This window comes from Schistocerca gregaria, chromosome 2 (assembly GCF_023897955.1).
Source record: "Schistocerca gregaria isolate iqSchGreg1 chromosome 2, iqSchGreg1.2, whole genome shotgun sequence".
NCBI lineage: Eukaryota > Metazoa > Arthropoda > Insecta > Orthoptera > Acrididae > Schistocerca > Schistocerca gregaria.
Window position 1 is genome coordinate 545,091,407 of NC_064921.1, and position 23,570 is coordinate 545,114,976.

At 39.8% G+C, this 23,570-nt stretch overlaps 1 protein-coding gene across 4 annotated transcripts in view; it reads right to left on the reverse strand.

Moving 5' to 3' along the window:
* Positions 1-23,570, reverse strand: part of LOC126331691 (toll-like receptor 2 type-2) — a 170,454-nt gene that overhangs the window by 31,375 nt on the left and 115,509 nt on the right. For all 4 annotated transcript variants that reach the window (XM_049996515.1, XM_049996514.1, XM_049996517.1 and 1 more), the window contains exon 4: positions 4,191-4,528. In XM_049996515.1, the coding sequence (XP_049852472.1) occupies positions 4,191-4,528 (338 nt within the window). The remainder of the gene's footprint in view (positions 1-4,190; positions 4,529-23,570) is intronic.

The following is a 23,570-nucleotide window of genomic DNA, read 5'->3' on the forward strand; positions in this document are numbered from 1 at the left end:
ATGGAGTTATGGAAGTGTCAAAAGTATGTTAGTGTGTGCAACAGTTTAATGAAGGCAGAACATCGTGTGACAACAAAACGAAACAACCTCGGGCTCGCACAAGCCGGTCTGACGACATGATCGAGAAAGTGGAGAGAAATGTTTTGGGGGATCGCTGAATGACTGTTGAACAGATCGCCTCCAGAGTTGGCATTTCTGTGAGTTCTGTGCACACAATCCTGCATCACGACCTGGAAATGCAAAAAGTGTCATCCAGGTGGGTGCCACGAATGCTGACGGACGACCTCATGGCTGCCCGAGTGGCATGTTGCCAAGCAATGTTGACGCGCAACGACAGCATTAATGGGACTTTCTTTTCATCGGTTGTGACAATGGATGAGACATGGATGCCATTTTTCAATCCAGAAACAAAGCGCCAATCAGCTCAATGGAAGCACACTGATTCACCGCCACCAAAAAAATTTTGGGTAACCGCCAGTGCTGAAAAAATGATGGTGTTCATGTTCTGGGACAGCGAGGGCGTATTCCTTACCCATTGCGTTCCAAAGGGCACTATGGTAACAGGTGCATCCTATGAAAACGTTTGGAGAACAAATTCCTTCCTGCACTGCAACAAAAACGTCCGGGAAGGGCTGCGGGTGTGCTGTTTCACCAAGACAACACACCCGCACATCGATCTAACGTTACGCAACAGTTTCTTCATGATAACAACATTGAAGTGACTCCTTGTGCTCCCTACTCACCTGACCTGGCTCCAAGTGACTTTTGGCTTTTCCCAACAATGAAAGACACTCTTCATGGCTGCCCATTCACCAGCCGTGCTGCTATTGCCTCAGTGATTTTCCAGTGGTCAAAACAGACTCCTAAAGAAGCCTTTGCCACTGCAATGGAATCATGGCGTCAGCATTGTGAAAAATGTGTACATCTGCAGGGCGATTACGTTGAGAAGTAACGCCAGTTTCATCGATTTCGGGTGAGTAGTTAATTGGAAAAAAATATTGGAGGCCTTACAACTTGAATGCACCTCATACTACAGGAAATATGGTACTCAGGATAGTAGTTATGTATAACAACAACTAAAAGGTCGTATGATTCCATACAAATAATTTTATCATCCTACAAGGTATAAAACATGTCACAAACATCAATCAGAGCGAACTAACTGCAGACCCAGAGAGGTTAGTTGAGCTACCTCAGGGCAGTGATACTGTTCTGGGAAAGAAAACATAAAACTAAGTTTTATTAAAGACTGGAAATTGCTGCTTGTGCTTCTCCTACCCAAGAAAAGTTTTACAAATTTAGCTGATTGCACAAATTTCAGGAAAATAAATGTACAAAGCCATTATTTCTTGTGCTGTTTTAGTATTTCTGAACAAAGTGCTCAAATGACTTGACTGCAGTTTCTCCATCTTGTGTGTGTGTGTGTGTGTTTGAGAGAGAGAGAGAGAGAGAGAGAGAGAGAGAGAGAGAAATCATTCATCTTTCTGTATTCATATATCTTTACATCTGCATTTATATGCAGTAATATTATCTTTAATATGTAGAATATTTTACCCTTAGATTTTTATGCTGTATTTATACTTTTAAAATCATCTACATAACATTACTGAGATTTTACACAAACACAGATAGGATCCACCATCTTGCTTAATAAAGGATTGGGATAGGTAAGTAACCAGGCAACACTCAGCAGTTATCTACCTGTAAATAAAGGTACAAGTGTGGTTCAGAAGATAGATCAGAATAGCTCATAGAGTCTCTTGGTTCTTTCAAATCTCTATTATTATCCTTGGCTCTTTGAAATTCCTATTACAGCCACATCAGATGATCATAGCCTTAGATCTTTGCCATTAGTTATGAAATTACTGATGTCATGGAAATACAAACATAGAAGTGCACTGAATGATACAGTTCACTCGAGCTGCATGCTGCTAATACAATCTCAATAAATCAGAGTAAGCTTCATGAAGAAGGTTTGATAAAGAGAGGAAAAATGTGTTTGATGAGCAGTCATGTGAGTGAATATGAAACATAGATGCCACATATGAATTCTGATTTATGACAATCACTGCATTTTACTTGATGTGCTAATCAGTCAATGCAAGACATGTTTATATTGGGTAGCATGGCAGCTCACAGAAGATTGAAAAACTGCTTGAGAGGGACTATGTATCATGCATTTGGCACAGTTCAATGTGAGAGAAAAGCCAGTCCTGCACTACAGCATTGTACAGGGTGTTTCAAAAATGACCGGTATATTTGAAACGGCAATAAAAACTAAACGAGCAGCGATAGAAAACACCGTTTGTTGCAATATGCTTGGGACAACAGTACATTTTCAGGCGGACAAACTTTCAAAATTACAGTAGTTACAATTTTCAACAACAGATGGCGCTGCAAGTGATGTGAAAGATCTGTGGGTGCGCCATTCTGTACGTCGTCTTTCTGCTGTACGCGTGTGCTGTTCACAACGTGCAAGTGTGCTGTGGACAACATGGTTTATTCCTTAGAACAGAGGATTTTTCTGGTGTTGGAATTCCACCGCCTAGAACACAGTGTTTTTGCAAAAGACGAAGTTTTCAACGGATGTTTAATGTAACCAAAGGACCGAAAAGCGATACAATAAAGGATCTGTTTGAAAAATTTCAACGGACTGGGAACGTGACGGATGAACATGCTGGAAAGGTAGGACGACCGCGTACGGCAACCACAGAGGGCAACGCGCAGCTAGTGCAGCAGGTGATCCAACAGCGGCCTCGGGTTTCCGTTCACCGTTTTGCAGCTGCGGTCCAAATGAGGCCAACGTCCATGTATCGTCTCATGCGCCATAGTTTACACCTCTATCCATACAAAATTCAAACGCGGCAACCCCTCAGCGCTGCTACCATTGCTGCACGAGAGACATTCGCTAACGATATAGTGCACAGGATTGATGACGGCGATATGCATGTGGGCAGCATTTGGTTTACTGACAAAGCTTTTTTTTACCTGGACGGCTTCGTCAATAAACAGAACTTTCGTCCCTGCATCCTCAAAAAGTATTGGTCTGGGCCGCCATTTCTTCCAAAGGAATCATTGGCCCATTTTTCAGATCCAAAACGATTACTGCATCATGCTATCTGGACATTCTTCATGAATTTGTGGTGGTACAAACTGCCTTAGACGACACTGCGAACACCTCGTGGTTTATGCAAGATGGTGCCCGGCTACAACGCACGGCCGACGTCTTTAATTTCCTGAATGAATATCTGGATGATCGTGTGATTGCTTTGGGCTATCCGAAACATACAGGAGGCGGCGTGGATTGGCCTCCCTATTCGCCAGACATGAACCCCTGTGACTTCTTTCGATGGGGACACTTGAAAGACCAGGTGTACCGCCAGAATCCAGAAACAATTGAACAGCTGAAGCAGTACATCTCATCTGCATGTGAAGCCATTCCGCCAGACATGTTGTCAAAGGTTTCGGGTAATTTCATTCAGAGACTACGCCATATTATTGCTACGCATGGTGGATATGTGGAAAATATCGTACATAGAGTTTCCCAGACCGCAGCGCCATCTGTTGTTGACAATTGTAACTACTGTAATTTCGAAAGTTTGTCTGCCTGAAAATGTACTGTTGTCCCAAGCATATTGCAACGAACGGTGTATTTCTATCGCTGCTCGTTTAGTTTGAATTGCCGTTTCAAATATACCGGTCATTTTTTAAACACCCTGTAGGAAGTGATAGATCAATGCACCATACAATACTAAAGGTAAAGCAAGAAACACATTTTTTCTATAGAGACACATTTTTTCCATATCACTTAAAAACATCAGAACTGCTTTAACATTGGAAAAAGAATGATAATGATTTATTGGGACACTACACAATTATGTATTTCAATTGTCTTGACAAGGGAGCCAAATAGTGATTCACTGAGGTTATTACAGGGAGCAATTTGCAAAATATGACCCACACTTTGCTGCATGACAGTGTCCAACTACAATCACTTAACAGCATGCACAAATTGTGGCACTAGAGATGAGAGCCTCTGAATTATCTCTCCTCTGGGTCTGTTTGAATAGCAAATTGTTTATATTCATTTTACATCAGTTAAGTATCTTGGAATGAAGTTTTTCAGTGATTAATCTAGTTACATTACTTTCTGAATCACTCTTGTATTACCAGTAGCAAATAACACATACCTGCTTCATCAGTGCTAAGTTCTGAGCCCACTAATTTTAATTCTTCCATCTTCTGCTGTTCACTCATTGCAAAGTTGGTTAAGTTTGTATTTATTAAAACTAATCTTTTAAATGTTGTATTTGTAATAAGTGGTTGAAGATAGTGTGGTGTGTCCAAAAAGAGGCCCTTCTGAACCTCTACATGTAATGTGATGTTTTCTGCTTTCAGTTTCTTGAGATGAATTTCTCTGAAATTATCCCAATACTTTTTGCTGTACGGCCCATCACTATGTGCTTCTTTGTAATCCGGCAGCAAAATCTTCTGAGAAATATGGGCTGATTCAATACAACCTGTGCTCCTGTATTAAGAAAGAACAACACACTTCAATTTACATTACACACTGTAGGTTCTTGGTGAAACATTATATCAACAAAATGAAACGACTTTTTCCTTGTTTCTCAAGGCAGTTTCTTTTGAACTGATTGGCATTCCCAGTTTCTTGATTCCCGCTAGATAGCAGCTTGAGGAATACTTTTTCATCAAAGTATGTAACTCCACTCTCACTGTATACAAGAAGGTAACAATTAAGAATTTTTTATGTTCTGTATTGTGGTGCACCTGAAACTTGTTTTCAAGATCTGTAAGAAACACTGTTAAGGAGTGCAAATATTCCAAGGTCCTTAAAGAGACCTCTATAATGTGCAGCTATTTACTTTCCACAATAGTCATACTTCCTATTTATTATGAATAAGCACTTTACTTGCTTCTGGTGCACTGCTTTAGAAGATAATTCCATAAGATGACAGGGAGTCTTGAAGAGCAAAACATTCTACATAGGGCCTCATGATTAGTTTCTCTCTGTGTTGACTCCATTTTTACTTTTATTTATTTATTTTTTTAATTTTTTTATTGGTATTGGTCCTGTATATCATACAATTTGTACAGTAAAGCACATCATGATATAGGACAAGTCAATTTGAAAATTATGTTGAGACGGTGTATGATGAGAGATGATGGTAATGGTACGTAACTCATATAGCAGAATAAATATAGGATTTATAGACAAAATATAAAAAGGTGGTGTGTGATGAGAGATTACAGTGGTGATATATACTACACATAGCCGAATACATGTAAGAGATGCAGTCAGAATATGAATAACATACAATTGTTAAATTATCTTACTAAGTAGAAATACCTACAAGTGAATAAACAGCTTATTACAAGTGATTAAAAATTTGTGGTACATACTTCACATAGCAGAATACATATCTGAGATACAGACAGAATGTAAATAAGATACAATGATTAAATTATCTTACTAAATAGAGATAACTACAAGTGAATAAACAGCTTCAAGTAATTAAAATTTTCTTTTGTCATTTGAAGGAATTTTATATAGTATTTCATTTAGTGCGAGAGAATCAATATGTACTTCTACTGCTAACACATAATTTTGCTGGTCTGAAATCACATCATATGAGTATGTATGAGATTAAGACAAACTGTTTGCTGTGAACCTTTAACAAGCCTGTTTGACTATCATCTGAGCTTTGTAAGATAGCTTGAGTTCAGAACCTTGATTAGCATGCTTACATCATCAGCAGAGATTACAATTTTTGAATTATTATTTAAAATCACTGGAAGACCATTGACATAGGTTAACGACAAGAGCAGATCCTGTATCAATCCTGATGAAATCCAACACTTTATGTTCCCTCATTTAAGTCTGTCAATGTGACTCTCTGCTTTTTGTTATGAAGGTGAGACTCGTCCATGAAACAGGGTTGTCATTCATGCAAAAACGTTTGAGCTGGGCAAGAAGAATTTGTGGTCAACACAATCACAAGCATGAAACAGAATATTCCAACAGTGTTACAGTAATGAGCCAAACCATTATGACTAGCTGGCACCATGTAGCTCAGGATGTCTACGCAGATCATGCAATTCTCATAAATTACAGTGGATTGTGGGCATGGATATTCACTATCATACCCTCAAACCACTGTAACATGATTCTGGCCTTACCATGCAGACAGTTATCTTGGTGGAAAATGCCTTCGTCTTCAGGGAAGACATCAAGCATGAAGGAATGCTGGTGCTCCGCAACAGTGTTGATGTAATCCACAGCTGTCTTGGTGCCTTTGATTACTACCACAGCTCACAAGGGCCCCAGACAAATGTCCCCCACAGCATAATACTGCCTCCACCAGCATGTGTCTGTGGTGTGGTGCATGTTTCAAGCAGCCACTCCACTGGATAATGGTGTATGACAATCAACCTGGTGCAACAATAAACGTGATTCATCCAACCAGGCACCATGTTTTCACTGATCCATTGTCCCATGCACACTTCAGTTATGGGATCAACATGGGATTACACATGCCAAAGGTGTGCTTTGAAACACTTGTGCCATCACTAGCATTGTACTGTCATCAGGTCTGTTACAGATTGCTGCCTATTCAGATATAAATAGCGTTCATGCCTTTGACTTCCATGTTTCCAATGTTCTTCATCTTCCTTCCATAGATGCTCAAGATAGTAGCATGAGAACATTTAACCAGATTCACTGTTTATAAGATGCTCATTACCAGGTACCAGCTCATAACAATCTGCCCCTTGTCAAATTCATTTATCTTAGTGGATTTCATTTATGACATGTATCATCACTAGATTGAGTCTCCATTCATCACTGCTTTGTTTATATACTTTCCTTACTGCAACACATGCCAAAAACATCATCAAATAGCAATCAATCACATTGTGGGCAGTGATCATAATAATTTTGTCTCATCAGCTCTTGTCTAGTTGAGAGATAGTTGCCTACATGGGGAATCTTTTATGAATACCAGTAGAGAGGTAATTAACAATTTCTGCTCTGAAAAATGAGACCATATTCTAACATGCACCACATTCTCGAAAAAGTTTGAAAAGGCTGGAAGGAGTGAAATAAACCTGTAATCAAAGCTGATTTCCCATCTGCAGTATTATAGATGAGTGTTACTACAGAATGATTAAAGATGTCAGGAAATGTGTGCTGAGATCAATCTTTCCCAGAAATTTGGCACAAGTTTTATGCTCACATATTATGACTAAAAATCCATGCAATTTGCACATTTATTTATCATATGTATGAAAGCTGACTTCCGAATTATATTTTGTATGCAAGTGCATGTGCCGTATTTGTATGACGAATTCTAGATTCAAATATTTTCCTGTTCGCATCAGTTTTGCATCACCTCTCATTGATTGTGTCAATGCAAATTTGTATTGTGATATATTCCAAAATTTTGAACATTTGTAAATGCCACAATAAACTCATACTGATACTATGAGGGTCACTCCAAAAGACATGCACACTATTTTTTTTTTAATCCATCTTTTATTCTACATGTTTGAAAGTTTTACAGTGTGTAGATACATCCTTTAGGAACAATATTTTCATTTCTCCACATAATTTCCATCCCTCTCAACTGCCTTATGCCATCTTGGCTCCAGCACCTGTATACCCACACGGTAAAATTCTGGACCATCCTGTTGGAGCCATTGTTTGGCAGTGTGCACAAGGGAGTCTTCATCTTCAAACCTTGTTCCACAAAGAGAGTTTTTCAGTTTCCCAAAGAGATGATAGTCACATGGAGCCAGGTCAGGAATGTAAGGTGGTTGTTTCAGTGTTGTCAATCTGAGTTTTGTGATCGCTCCCATGGTTTTTTGACTGACATGTGGCCGTGCATTGTCATGCAACGGCAAAACATCCTGCTTTTGCTGAGGTTGTTGAACACGACTCAGTTGAGCTTGAAGTTTCTCCAGTTTCATCATATATGCATCAGTGATCAGAGGGGGGTGGGGGTGGGTGGGGGGGGGGGGGGGGAAGAAATCCCCATGGCACAAGCATCCCACAACCACCCCACAACCACCTCTGCTCCCTCTGAAACTACTGCTCTGCAATCCCTACTCCATAAATCACATCACTGAAATTGATTCCCTTCCTCTCGAGAATCTGGAGGAGCATTCCAGACACAACCCCTATAAGTTATCCAACCTGATGACATCCTACTGCTGCCACAGTATGAACCACTGTGACTACCTTGCAGAAGGTCTCCACCAATTAACTGATTCCTCCACCTATAAACTCTGCCAGAGTGATCCCAGAACACCTCCCCTGAATCCATTTCCTTCCTCACCCCTATGACACCAAAATCCACAACCCAACAATCCTGGTTGCCCTGTTGTGGCTGGTTACTGTACCCCCACTAAAGAATTTCAGCCTTCATTGACTGACACCTCCAACCAGTTGCCCATAATCTAACCTCCCACATCAAAAACACTAACCACTTCCTTCAATGACTCTCCACCATCCCTACCCCTTTACCTCCTATACCCCTACTCATCACTGTTGACATCACCTCCCTATACATCAATATCCCTCATGTCCGTGGTCTTACTGCTACTGAACCATACCTTTCCCAACGTCCTTCAGACTCCAAACCAACTACCTCATTCCTCAACAACTTACTAACTTTATCCGAACTCACAGCTACTTCTCATTTGAAGTGAAAGTATATAAACAAATCCATGGGACAGCCATGGGCACCTGCATGGCATCCTCCTATGCCAGCCTTATTGTGGTCCATCATGAGGAGACCTTGCTAGCCTGCCAAAACATCTAACCCATAGTCTGGTTCAGGTTCATTGATATCTTCATGATCTGGACACAGGGTCAAAACATTCTTTGTTCCTAGACAACCTCAACACCTTCTCTCCCATCCACTTCACGTGGTCCACCTCAACCCAGGGTGCCACCTTCCTAGATGTTGACCTTCTCCTATCTGATGGCTCCATCCACATCCCTGTCCACATTAAATCTGCCAACCTCCAAAAATACCTGCATTTTGACATCTGTCATCCCTTTCACACCAAAAAACCCCTCCCGTACAGCCTGTCCACCTGGGGGGCAGTGTATCTGCAGTGACAAAAGTCCTTTACTCAGTAAGCTGAACGTCTCACCAATGCCTTCACAGCCACGCACTATCCCTCAGACCAAAGCCTTCACAGACATGCTCTATCCCCCAGACCTAGTCCACAGAAAGATCTCCCCTGCCATTTTCCTTCTCATCCCCAATCCTCCCACCACCTCCAGGAACCAGCCACAAAGGAGTGTCCCCTTCATTACCCACTTCATTACCCAGTACCACCCCCGGACTGGAACAACTGAACCATTACCTTTTGTCATGCCCTGAAATGAGGGACATCTTATCCTACCTGAGATACTTCCCACCCTTTCTAAAGTGGTGTTCCATCACCCACCCGACCTCCACAGCATCCTAGTCCACTTCTATGCCACTCCTAATCCCAACCTCTTGCCACAAGGATCATATCCCTATGGAAGACCCAGGTGCAAAACCTGCCCAATTCACCGACCCAGCACTTTCTATTCCATTCCTGTCACAGGTTTATCCTACCCCATCCCTCCACCACCAGCTTTTCTGAACTGCACAGATGGGAGTTATCCTTACAGTTCATTCTCTGCTCTGTAACTATGCCAACCTCAACCTACAGTAACATACTGCCCCCAAACCCTCCACCCAACAGTTTCCATCCTCTCTGTCCTATCATCTCCTTCCCATTCTCATCTCCCACCCTGTTTATTTGCAGCCCTCTAGCAATGCATCCATTTGTCTATCCCCACTCCTCTCATTTTTTTTCTCCCACCTCCCTGCCCCACAACCTCCTGACACTGCACATGTTGGCAGTCTGGTCCATGCACACTCCACCAGACAGAGTTTGTCTCTCTCCCCAGGCTGTAAACTATTACCCCTTCCCCTTCCCCACCCCCTCCAGATTGCTCCTTCTATCCTACGCGATAGTTGCATTCTGGTCCGAGATGCTGGAGTTGGCGATCGTGTGTGTGTGTGTGTGTGTGTGTGTGTGTGTGTGTGTGTGTGAGGTGTGGTTGCTTGTGTGTGTGAATGGTGTATGTCTCTCTTGTACTGATGAAGGCTGTGCCTGGAAGCTTTAAGTAAGTGTCTTATTTGTGCCTGTCTGCAACCTTATGTGTCTCCTTTACGATAAGTAACACTCTCTCGTTACCTACGTTGTTAAAGTGAATTAGTCATATTTTAGCTCAACAGATTAAAAGATAATCTGCAGGCTTTGTTTAAAGATATTTGTTTATTGTCCAGTAAAACATTGTCCCAGCAGCAATATAGTCCCACTGTGAATGTTGTTCTAAAACACGGAATGAGTTGGTTGATGTTCATAAGTGGCTGGAAATCATCCTGACTACTGTCAAATGATTGGCTCCTGCTGTGAGATAGCATGTTGGGAAAGCTGTCATGAGTATTGTACCAGAGTTACCAAAGATATTTCAAGTAATACCCTCTCCAGTGAATCCTGTCTCCCTGCAGGAAGTATGGGGTCTGTCACTACTCATCCACTTGATTGCATCTGGACTAGTGTGCCAGCGGTGATATAGGGATTATGTTCAGGTTAGAGAGGGACCAGGAAGGACTCAGGATGTCCTCCTAACCAACTGGTTCAACATGCTGTCTTCCTTTGAAACAAACTGAGCCAGAGAAATTTACTTCAGCTGCTGGGAACCCTGCTATGTGCTGTGTCTAGAAGAGTCAAGTGCAAAAGGGTAGGAGTCTATTAATCATCAGTAGTTCAAACATACAACAAATAATGGTACTCTTTAGGGAATGGCAGCAAGGAACAGGTAGGTAACACCAAAAGCATTCAGTGTTTATGCCTGAAAGCCTCATTCAACATGTTGAAAAGATTATTCCAACAGTCACAGAAGGAACAGTGTACAATAAACTTCATATTGTGTCACACACTGGAACAAATGGTGCCTGTAATCAGGGCACTGAGGTCACACTTGGATCATTACAGTGAGTGGCAGAGAAGGTTGAGAAGACCAGTGTTGTGCATGGGGTTTCAACAAAGCCATATTTTGTGGTATTGCCCTCAAAACTGATTGTGGCTCTCTGGATGTGAGCCGAGTGGAAGGACTGGACCAGAGGCTATGAAGATTCTGTGACAAGCTGGGCTGCAACTTCCTAAAACTCTCCATCCAGTCTAGATAGAGATAGCTGTAGGAGACCCAGATATAATTGTGTAAGATTCAAAGAAATGCCCCCTCCACCTCCACCACCACCACTACCACTACCACCACCACCACCACCACCACCACCACCACCACCACCACCACCAACCTGGGTGACAGTATTAAAATCCTATTAATTAACTATAAAAACATTAGCAACAAAATGCCAGAGTGTGAAGCACTCTTGAAAAGCAGTGAAGTTCACATAATTTTAGGCAGAGAAAGCCGATTAAAATCTGAATTTTATGGCAGTGGCATTTTTGGGGAAAGTTTATGTGCATATTGAAAGGACAGCATAATGGGACACTGAAGTGGTGTATTTGTAGCAGTAGACAAGAAACTCAAATCTACCCAGTTGGAAATTGAAGCTGCATGCAAAATTGTGTGAGGAAGACTCAGTATCAGTGGTGGGAATAAAATCGTAATTGGGTCCTTCTGTCAACCACCAGACTCACCTCCTGAAGTATCGAAAACTTTAGAGAAAAATCTGTTTTCTTGTATATAAGTTCCCCATCAGTTGGTAGAAAGTTCATGATGGGAGGGACCCTCCATTGCAAACAGTCACAGTAATTAAACTTCTAAAGAAACTGTGACTACTGCATAATAGGTATAAAAGAAGGCATAGGGCTATGTGTTTGGGAGTCAAGAGAGCAATGTATGAAGCCTTCAGTGGCTACCACAGCAGAATATTGTCAAATGATCTTTCACAAAACCTCAAGAAATTTGGATCTTATGTAAAGGCTGTTAGTGGCACAAAAGTTTGTGTACAGTTCCTAGTGAATGAGACAGTTTCCAAAATGGAGGGTAGCAAAGCAAAAGCTGAAATACTTAATTCTGTTGTCGAATGGTGCTTTACAAAGGAAAACCCAGGAGTGTTGCTTTAATTTAATCCTTGTACCATTGAAAAGGTGAGTGAAATAAGTATTAGTGTCAGTGATTTTGAGAACAGCTGAAATCGTTGAAATTGAACAAAGCTCCAGGGTCTGATGGAATCCCTATTAGACTCTGTCCTGAATTTGGAGCTGAGTTAACCCCATTTCTAAGTATAATCTATTGTAGACTCCTCAAACAAAAACCATGCCCTGTAATTTGAAGTAACCACAGGTCACATCGTCTACACGAAGGACAGCAGAAGTGATCCACAAGACTACCACCAATTACTCTTGACATCAATTTTTTGTAGCTCTTAGAACATATTCTGAGCTCAAACACAGTGAGGTGTCTCATACTGAATGACCTCTTCCATGCCAATCAGCTTTGATTCCAAAAACATCATCATGTGAAAGTGAACTCAGTTTCCTGGCATGACATGCTGAAAGCTTGGATCAAAGCAGTCAGGCAGATGCAGTATTTATTGATTTCCAAAAAGCATTTGACTCAGTACCACACCTACACTTATTGTCAGAAGTGTGATCACATGGGGTATCAAGTGAAATTTGTGACTGGACTGAGGACTTTTTGTAGGAAGGATGCAGTATGTTGCCATGGATGGAGAGTCATTGTCAGAGGTTGAATTAAGTTCTTGTGCTGCCCCAGGGAAGAGTGCTGGAATCTTTTCTGTTCAAGTTGTATATTAATAGCCTTGCAGACTTTTTCCAGATGAAGTAGTTATTTATAAAGAAGTACTGCCTGAAAGAAACTGCATAACATTCAGTTGGATTCTTATAAGGTTTCAAAGTGTTTCAGAGATTGGCAACTTACTTTAAATATTCAGAAGTGTAAAACTGTACACTTCACAAACTGGAAAATATTGTACCCTATGACTATAATATCAATGAGTAACAGTTGGAATTCACCAACTCATATGTCATTGGTGAAGCAGGAGGAAAACTTCAGTTTATTGCTAGAATACTGGGGAAGTGCAATCAGTCTACAAAGGAGGTTACTTACAAATCACTAATGCGAGCCATTCTAGAACATGTGTGTGGGGTCCACACCAGATAGGACTAACAGGAAATATTGAATGTATTCAGAGAAGGGCAGCATGGATGGTCACAGATTTGTTTGACCCATGGGAGAGTGTCACTTGGAAAGTGAACTGGTAGCCTCTTGATGACAGATGTAAACTATCAAGGGAAAATCTACTAAGAATGTTTCAAGAAATGGCTTTAAATCATAACTAGGAATATACTACAATCTCCTACATATTGTGAAGACAAGGTCAGAATACTTACAGCATACACACATACTTTCAAACAATCTTACCATGGTACAATGGGACATACCCTCTGCAATGCACTTTACAGTGGCTTGCAGAGTACATGTAGATGTAGATAAAGAAACTTCTAAAGAAACAGAGACTACTGCATAATAGGTGTAAAACAAAGCATCAGGCTAAAATAGAGAGATGCTAAACAAAACATGTTTGACTATCTACAAAGCAATGCTTGAAGCCTTCATTGACTACCATAGTAAATAGAGACAGTTAGTACAACCAACTTAAGTGCTCAATCATTCATGGATGAGACAGGAACTGAAATTGTGAATAGTAAGGCAAAATCAGAAATACTTAACTTGTTTTCAAACATTCCATTACAAACGAAAAGGCAGAATTGCCTGAATTTAATCCTCATACCACTGAAAAGATAACTGAAGTAAGTGACACTGTCAGTGGCACTGAGAAACAGCTGAAATCTTCAAAATTGTACAAAGCTCCAGAGCCTGATGGAGTCTCTATCACATTCTGTACTGAATTTGCAGCTGAATTAGTCTGTCTCTTAACCACCATCTATCTTGGATCCCTTGAACAAAAAACTGTGACCAGTTGAAAACAAGCACAGGCCACATAAATTTTCAAGAATGTTAATACGAGTGACCCAAAAAATGACTGTACAATATTCTTGATATTGATTCAGTGAAGAATCTTAGAACATATTCTCAGCTCAAACATAATGAGGTATGCCAACTGTCATGGATTCCGGAGACATCGATCATGGGAAACCCAACTCTTGGTTTTCTCATATGATGTACTGAAAGCTTTGAATCAGGGTAGTCAAGTAGACACAGTATTCCTTGATTTTAAAAAAGCATTTGACTCAGTACCACATCTACACTTATATTCAAAAGTACGATCATATGGGGTATCAAGTGAAATATATGACTGGGCTGAGGACTTTTTGTAGGGAGGATGCAGTATTTTATTTGGGATGGAGAGTCATTGTCAGATGTAGAAGTAAATTTGGGTCTGCCCCAGGAAAGTGTGTTGAGACCTTTGCTATTGATGATGTACATTAATGACCTTGCAGACTATATTAATTGTAACCTCTGAATTTTTACAGATGATGCAGTTATCTACAATGAAGCACTGTCTGGAAGAAGCTGCATAAATATTCAGTTGGATTTTGATAAGATTTCAAAGTGTTGCTGAGACTAGCAACTTGCTTTAAATGTTCAGAAATGCAAAACTGTGCACTTCACAAAATGAAAAAAAAGTTGCATCCTATGACTATAATATCAATGACTGACAGCTGGAATTGGCCGACTCATAAAAACAGCAGGGTGTGGAATTTTGTAAGGATGTGAAACAGAATAACCACATAGAATCTGTCATTGTCGAAGCAGGAGGCAAACTTCAGAATACTGGGGAAACTGAATCAGTCTGAAAAGGAGACAGCTTACAAATCATTCATGTGACCCATTTTGGAATATTGCTCAAGTGTTTGGGACCCATACTGGATGGAACTAACAGGGGGTATTGAATGTATACAGAGAAGGGCAGCATGAATAGTCACAGGTTTGTTTCATCCATGGGAGCGTGTCACAGAGATGCTGAAGAAACAGAACAGGTTGAATCTTGAAAGTAGATGTAAACTGTCCCAAGAAGGCCTACTTACAAAATTTCACGAAATGGCTTCAAATGATGACTCTAGGAATATATTACAACACCCTACATTTTGCTCCCACAGTGTTCATGAGGACAAGATTAGATTAATTACAGTATACACAGAGGCATTTACAATCATCCTTCCCACACTCCATATGCAACTTGAATGAGGAAGGATGCTAATAACTGGTAGAATGAGACATACTTTTTACCGTGCACTACAAAGTGGTTTGCAGAGTGCTGATGTAGACTTTCTGCAGCCCAAAAATTTCCTCAGTAGGTGTCAACATGGATCTTGCAAACAACAGTCAAGTAAAGTACAGTTCTCTTTTTGTCCGTGAGGCCTAGTGTACAGTAGATACCAGAACCCAGATAGATGCCATGCTACTTTCAGTGTGAGGTGGCGCCATAGTTAGCACACTGGACTCACATTCAGGAGGAGGACATTTCAAATCCATGTCCCACCATCAAGATTCAGCCTTTCTGTAATTTTCCTAAATTACTCCAGGCAGATGCTAAGATGGTTCCTTTGAAAGACCCTGCCCAATTTTCTTCCCCATCCTTGAAACAATCTGAGCTTGTTCTCCATCTCTAACAACCTTGTTGATGGGATGTTAAACTCTAATATTCCTTCTTCCTTCAATGTTCCCTGACTTCCAGAAAGTTCACAGATACAGTTCCATTCTGTTGCCTAGTGAAAAAAAATGAGCATACAGAAAATTAGACCATCTTTGTCACTTGATTGAAGAGTTCCTGTCATTCATAACAGAGATAAATCTTCAGACATATATGTAACTTCAGGGAGAGTTGTAAGATTGATACTGTTGACAGTATCTATCAATCACATAGTGGGAAATGTTTGAAGCTCCATGTAGCTGATCTGGGACAATACGATTGTATACAGAGCAGTTGCAACACTAGAACAGTGTAGCAAAGTGCAGGAAGATCTACATAGGATAAGTGCTCATGTGATGAATATGAAGTTGACTCTCCACATAAGAAAATGTAACGTTCTGCACATAAATAGGTGGGAAGACCAATTACAATATGATTATACTATTTGCTGAACAATCACTGGAAGTATCCACATTCATTAAATATCAAGGAATATGAGTGGTCTACAGCTACCAGTTTAAGATTTAAACTCACAAAGACTCATATTATGCACTTTCAAGCAAGCAATAATGACCGTTGGCACCAGAAGTTGATGTTAATGGTCATACACTGAATGAAGCGCAGAGTAAAATTCATTGTTGTCTAGCTGGATAATAAGTTAGAATGAAGTAATATCTGGATAAATGAATCAAGAAGCTCAGTTCAGCATGTTATGCCCTTAGAAGCACATTTTCAATCCCTGTTGTCTTATGGTTTTGTCTTCTGAGGTGGTGATCTAAAGTAAGTAAAGTTCTTATTCAGCAGAAGAGGATAGTGAGAATATTGTCTAAAGTTATAAGGGTACATTTCGCAGGAGTGTTTTTGAAGGTCTTGGAGTTCTTACACTTACTTTCCAATACATTTGCTCCTCAACTGTTTCAACTAAATTGTAATGTACACAGTCACAATACAAGACATAAAAACAATTTTCGTGACTCCTTGTCTAGAGTTCAGAATGGAGGTAAGTGGTCTGGAGGTGAAATATTCCATGATCTCCCTTCTAGTAGAAAGTAAGAAATTGGAAATCTCTACCAATTAAAAATAAAAACATATCTTGTTAGTAACTTTTTATACAAATTATCTGAGTATGTTGATTCAGAGACTGAAAAGTTCTGTTACGCAGGCAGCAATGTTGTTTTTATAAGACTACTTGACAAGTAATACTGGGACGCAATATTAATAAATCTAAAAAACATAGGTTTTTAAAATACTGTTGTAATCAAGTGAATATTCTACATCTTCATCTATGTGATTACTCTGCTATTCAAAGTTAAGTGCCTGGCAGAGGGTTCAATGAGCCATCTTCAAGCTGTCTCTCTACAATTCCACTCTCGAACAATGCGCAGGAAAAATGAGCACTTAAATTTTTCTGTGTGACCCCTGATTTGTCTTATTTTATCATGATGGTCATTTCTCCCTATGCAGGTGGGTGACAGCAGAATGTTTTTGCAATCTGAGGAGAAAACTTCATGAGAAGATTCCATCGCAATGAAAAACACCTTTGTTTTAATGATTGCAACTCCAATTCAAGTATAATATCTGTAGGATTATCTCCCCTATTTTGTGATAATACAAAATGAGCTGCCCTTCTTTAAACTTTTTCAATATCATTGGTCAGTTCCATCTGATACGGATCTCACACCGCACAGCAATACCCCAGAATAGGGCGGACAATTGTAGTGTAAGCAGTCCCTGTAGTAGATCTGTAACACCTTCTAAGCTACTAATGGCAGCTTAATACCAGCTGTATAGGAAATCTGAAGGGGCAGTTGCTGTTTCAAAGTAGCAGTTTCTTTACTAATTAAAAATTAACAGCACTAAGCAATATAGCGACAGCTTATTGTCAATACAGTATACAGAGTAAATTTCTATGTCTTTGCCTTACATTAATGTATATCTTGACTTTTTCCTCATCCTTGAAGGTTCTCCTTCTTGTTGGACTCCATCGAACAAAATGAATAAATGAATGAATGAACTGAGAATTGTTGGAAGAATCCCCAGGAAGTGTACACCATCCATGAAAGTGGTAACCTACAATACCCTCCTTCTACTCATGCTTGACTATTGTTCATCAATCTGGGATCCTTACCTGATAGGAATAATAGAGGAAATTGAGACATCCAAAGAAGAGCAGTGCATTTTGCCACAGGTTCATTTATTAAGCAGGAAATCATCAGGGGATGCTCATATGACCCCATTGGCAAATGCAAGACATGCACTGTGCATCATGGTGAGGTTTACTGTCAAATTATGAGATCTTATATTTTTGGGAGTTCTGCCTACATGTGTCTTGTAAAACAATCTTGAAGGTAAAATGAGAGAGATTCAGGCTCACAATAAGGATCACCAACAATTAATCTCCCTTTGCATCATTCATGAATGGAAGAAGAATGGAAGGAAGTGACAGTTGCACACAAAGTACCCTCTGCCACACACAATAAGGTGACTTGCAGAATACAGATGCAGAAGTAGACATAGATGCAATCACTGAATCTGGTAACCAATGATTTCAGTATTTATCATTTCTGTCACAGCTGGACTCATTTAATTTGTATCACAATTTTTATTTGTCTTTTTGTTTGATGAAGTTCTAGACTTTTTGTGTTTTATTCTTGAGGAGTTTTGTGTTTTCAGCATAGCATCTGTGTTTCGCTTTTTTAATAACTGACTGGAGGATTTTAAAATAGTGGTGATGATGCAGTTTCAACTCTTGACTACAGCTTGACCTGTGAGTTATGTAGGAATTCATAGCAATCACTCTTCTTGCACTTCATATGCAAAATGCAACAAGAAGAAACCTTAATCGGGGTGGTACCCACTATCATACACTTCACAACAGTTTGCAGAGTACATAAGAAGATGTAGATGTACATGAAGTTATACTTAAGGAAGAGTAAAATTTTCCTTTGCATTCTTTGCTAACAAAATCTTCCCTGCATTCTTTCCATAATTTCTCTCTAAACACTGTGAATGAGTCATTGTTTTTGGTTATGTGATACAATACTTTTTTCTATGATTTGAATGCAGCTGCTCAGCATATTTTATTGTTAACATTTAGCCACCATGCTCAGGTAAACAACTGACTGTTGATTTTGCATCTAGGTCACTGATTGTACTTTGGTTTAAAAACAGATTATAAATGGCTGTTACACTATATCCTTCAGTGCTCATGAGGAATCTCATTGCACTAAATAATACACAGTTGGGGCTTGACTGTTATAAGTGTCTGACAGAAAATCAACATTAAAGTCTTTATAGACATTGATTCTCCATTTAAATCAGCTCAATCTTGTTAAAATTTTCTCTCGCTGCTTTATGAAGCTTAAAGTGTTTTTGTGCCTAGTAAACTAGCAGTGAAACTTCTGATGTTTTCTCCTAAAGAAAGTCTAGGAAACATTTTGGAAATCTCTGGAATAGGGTGGAAGCTGCATCAGTGAGAATGGACAGTTCTGGTAATAAAGTTATGCAAGCAGCCTGCTGTTTACAATGCAGCAAAGTAAGGTGTGAGGCATTAATCAGGCATGCGTTTGAATACTATTCTCTTTTTTTGATTGATTTTCAAAGCACAATTAATGTATTCACAGACCAACTTATGCATCAATAAATACTGTGAGAAAGAAAGTCTGTATGGTATGAGGAAAATTTAGAAACTGCAACAAACAACTTCAAATAAATATCAACTGTGTCTTTCAATTGGCATGGAACTGTGCAATATGGAATAGAGGTGCAAAAACATTTGTCTACAACAACAGGAAGGAGAATAGCCAGAGAAAATGGCCATACTGCAGTGTTAATGCAGTAAAACATGAAAAATATACTAAACCAACAAGAACAAAGCAAAATCAGATCGTGAGAATAAAAAAACATGTTAAAGGAATGAGTGACAAGTGCCCTTCACAAAAAGTCCACAGTCAATGTTGATTCCTGTACTAAATGTTTTGGGGAGAAAAGAAATTATTTGAGTAGAATGTAATGGAATGCAAAATTTTTGATGTAGTAAAGAGTATCCATCAGTGATGGTCAATGAAAAATTTGCAAGAGAATGAAAATTTGCTTAGTGTAAGGCTAAAACTCAAGTTCAGATTTCTTATGTATAAGGCTATTTAGTATAGCTGAGAGAGATGCAGCTCTTTTCCAAAGTAGCAGTATTCTTATGATTAACTGGCTTACATTTTGCTGGCATAAACAGAAATAGTATCAAACAGTACAGTGATAATTTGTTGTTAATAGAGTGTACATACTCAGTGTCTATTGCCGTCTTGTTTCTTGTTCATAGAAATTTGTTCAACAGTTCTTACAGGGAGAAAAGCGTAGGAGAGGATGGGAAGGCGAGATAGACCCCTCCTGTCTCTTAAAACTGGGTATGGAGAGAGTGTAGATATATTTGTATAGATGTGGTACCATACCACAGCTGGGAAATAGAGGGAGAACAGTGGGCTTGTCAGATTCAAGTTTGTGGGATATATAGTACCCACAGTTTTGTTCTATGTGTTTAAGGAGCAAGAGAGAGCAATAAGCTGGTAAGAGATTTGTGTAAGTAAAGGTAAATGTATGTGGAAAGCAAGGCAGAGAGCATGGTGTTCAAGGATTTGGAGAGACTTACAGAACTTTGGCAGAGCAGATGTTCAGGTTGTATTGTCAGAGAAAAAGATTGGGCACACGAAGGCTTTGTAGGTGGGGAGAATGGTGGATGTATGCAGTCCCATGTTAGGCAGATAGTAGTTTACATATATTGTGGACTTTTCGTTGGATGGTTAATAGGTGGAATTTTCATATTAATTTAATGTCAAGGGTTAGTCAAAGTTATTTTAGTGTGTTAGCTAATTGTGTAAGATGGTCATAAATGGTTTGGAAAAGTCATGGAGATGGAAACTGGGGGGAGGGGGGGGGGTTCATCATTTTGGATGGGTTTATCTTGAGGAGCCATTGGTTGCACCAAGAGGTGGACTGAGGTGGAACTGAAGGAATCATTTGGATTTGTGGATGGTATTGGAAAGGGCTAGGAAGGCAGTCTCACTGGAATATTACAAGATATGAACAAGAGGTGGTGGTTTAGGCATGGCAGCAGTGTAAAGAGTATAAAAGAGTGGAGATGTACATTACCTTTGGAACTCTCCTGGAGTAGAATTAAAGATGTGGACAAAGGGTTGTTTATGGTACAAAGGGCTGGTGAGTTAATGTGTTATGGTGGATTTAATTAATTAGAAGTGTATAGGACTGGATTTCGAAGAGGAGATTGGAATGCTACACTGAAGTTACAAAAGTCATGGGATAGCAATTTGCACATATACACATGGAGGTGGTATTGTGTATACAAGGTATAAAAGAGCTGTGCATTGGCAGAGCTGTCATTTTTATGCAGGTGATTCATGTGAAAAGCTTCCCAAGATGATTATGGCTGTACAACGGAAGTTAACAGACTTCGAACATGGAATGGTAGTTGGAGCTAGACACATGGGACAGTCCATCTCAGAAAGTGTTAGGGAATTCAATATTCCAAGATCCACAGTGTCAAGAGTGTGCTGAGAATACAAAAATTCATGATTACCTCTCACCATGGGCAGTGCAGTTGTCAACGGCCTTCACTTAATAGCCAAGGATAGCAGTGTTTGTGTAGAGTTGACAATGGTAATGCTACATGAAATGACCACAGAAATCAATGTGGGATGTATTACAAACACATTCATTAGGATAGTGCAGTGAAATTTGTCATTAATGGGCCATGGCAGCAGATAACTAATGCAAATGCCTTTGCTAACAGCACATCTTCACCTGCAGCATCGCTTCTGGGCTCGTGACCATATCAATTGGACCCTAGATGTTGAGAAAACAGTGACTTGATCAGACTAGTCATGATTCAAGTTGGTAAAAGCTGATGGTTGCCATTTGAATGTGGCACAGATCCCATAAAGCAATGGACAAACATCATGAACAACACACTGAGCAACCTGGTAGGGACTCCTTAATGGTGTGGGCTCTGTTTACATGGAATGGACTGTGTCCTCTGGTCCAAATGAGCTGATCATTGACTGGAAATGACTATGTTCAGTTACAACTGCAGCCATTCATGGATTTCATGTTCCCAAACAACAACAGAATTTTTATGGATGATAATGTGCCATATCACAGGCCACAATTGTTTGCAATTGGTTTGAAGAACATTCAAGCAAATGATTTAGCCATCCAGATCACCCAACATGAATCTCATCAAACATTTATGGTACATAATTGAGAGGTCAGTTCATGTGCAGCATCCTACACTGGCAACACTTTCGGAATTATGGATGGCTATGGAAGCAGCATGGCTCAATATTTCTGCAGGGGACTTCCAATGACCTGTCAAGTCCATGCCGTGCACTATGCCAGGCAAAATGAGGACCAACACAATATTAGGAGGGGTCCCATGATCTTTGTAATCTCAGTGTATACTCAGTTACAGGCTTTTTTGAGGTAAATTCATATAAAAATGGAAGATTTATAGTTAGTACACACATGAAATAACAAACAGGTGAGGTACAGGAGCTGGTCATCAGAGGAGAAGTTGAGATCGAAGCCACATGTTTAATAGTATGTGGTAGATACTTGTTCAGATGTTTATGGATGTGTTGTGAGTGGATCAGTTCAGAGATGCTGCCAAACACTGAGATGAGGCCAATGGATTGATATGAGTAGATGTCTCTGACAGGTTAGTTGGATTTGAGATAGAGGAGAATTCAGAAAGTTTTCTAGAACTCAGTAAAGTAATGTTGGGTGAATAACATTATGGAGAGCGGCAATGATTTCTAGCAAGGAATGTGGGCATTCTTTCAAGTATTTATGGCTTATATGAGTCACCAGAAGAGTTGTTTCATTTTTCATTATGTATGTGACTTACGTATTTTGGTGTGTTAAATTCTGCTTGTGGGATGTTGACCAGGTACTGGAATCAAGAGTAAAATTTGGGCAAAAGTACTGGTGTGTACATTGACTATTGGGCAAAAGGAATAAGGTATCGAAAAATATCATAGAGAGAGGGGCAAAGTACACTGTGATTAGCTGTGCAAACATCATCAGTCAAAGAGTCATTTCTACATAGATGTGGCTGGTAGGATGCAGAGTTTTTGCCACTGAGACAGATGAAAGCTTTCCAATAGTTAGAGAAGTTTATAGATAGTGTGGTTTTGTGAGCTCCCATCTCTCAGTAACAACATTAATGTTAAAAGTTGCAGCTGAAGTAGCAGAGGGTTGGGTGTATATGCAGCCTGCTAGAAATTTTTGTTTTTGACATTAACAATTTGTCAGCTAGGTTCATATGTGCATGCAGTACAGCTAGCAGTATTGTACATAGAACTGGAGTGGATAGTAAGGTGCAGAGTTTTCGCCATTGAAACAGGGAAAGCTTTCCAGCTGTTAGAGGAGTTTATAGATAGCGCAGTTTTGTGAGCTTCCCACTCCTAGTAACAATATTAGTAATGAAAGCTGCAGTTGAAACAGCAGAGCGTCAGGTGTATGTGCAACCTGCTAGAAATTTTGGCGTTTTAACGTTAATAATTCTTCAGCAAGTTTCATGTATACATGCAGTATAGCTAGCATTATTATACATCAGGTCTGAATGCAGTGGACTGCCATACCAAGAACCGATCAGATGTGGGCACTCAATTTCAAAGTCTGAAAGCTCCATGAAAATTGAAAATTAAAGTTCATTTGTATTTTCATTGTATTTGCATTTCTTTATTCATCCTGTAAATCATGATTAAGTACATAGTGTGTGCAAACAATATAGGATAAGTCAGGTTTGATAAACTACTTACAAGTTTATACCTGCTGTGATTTAGA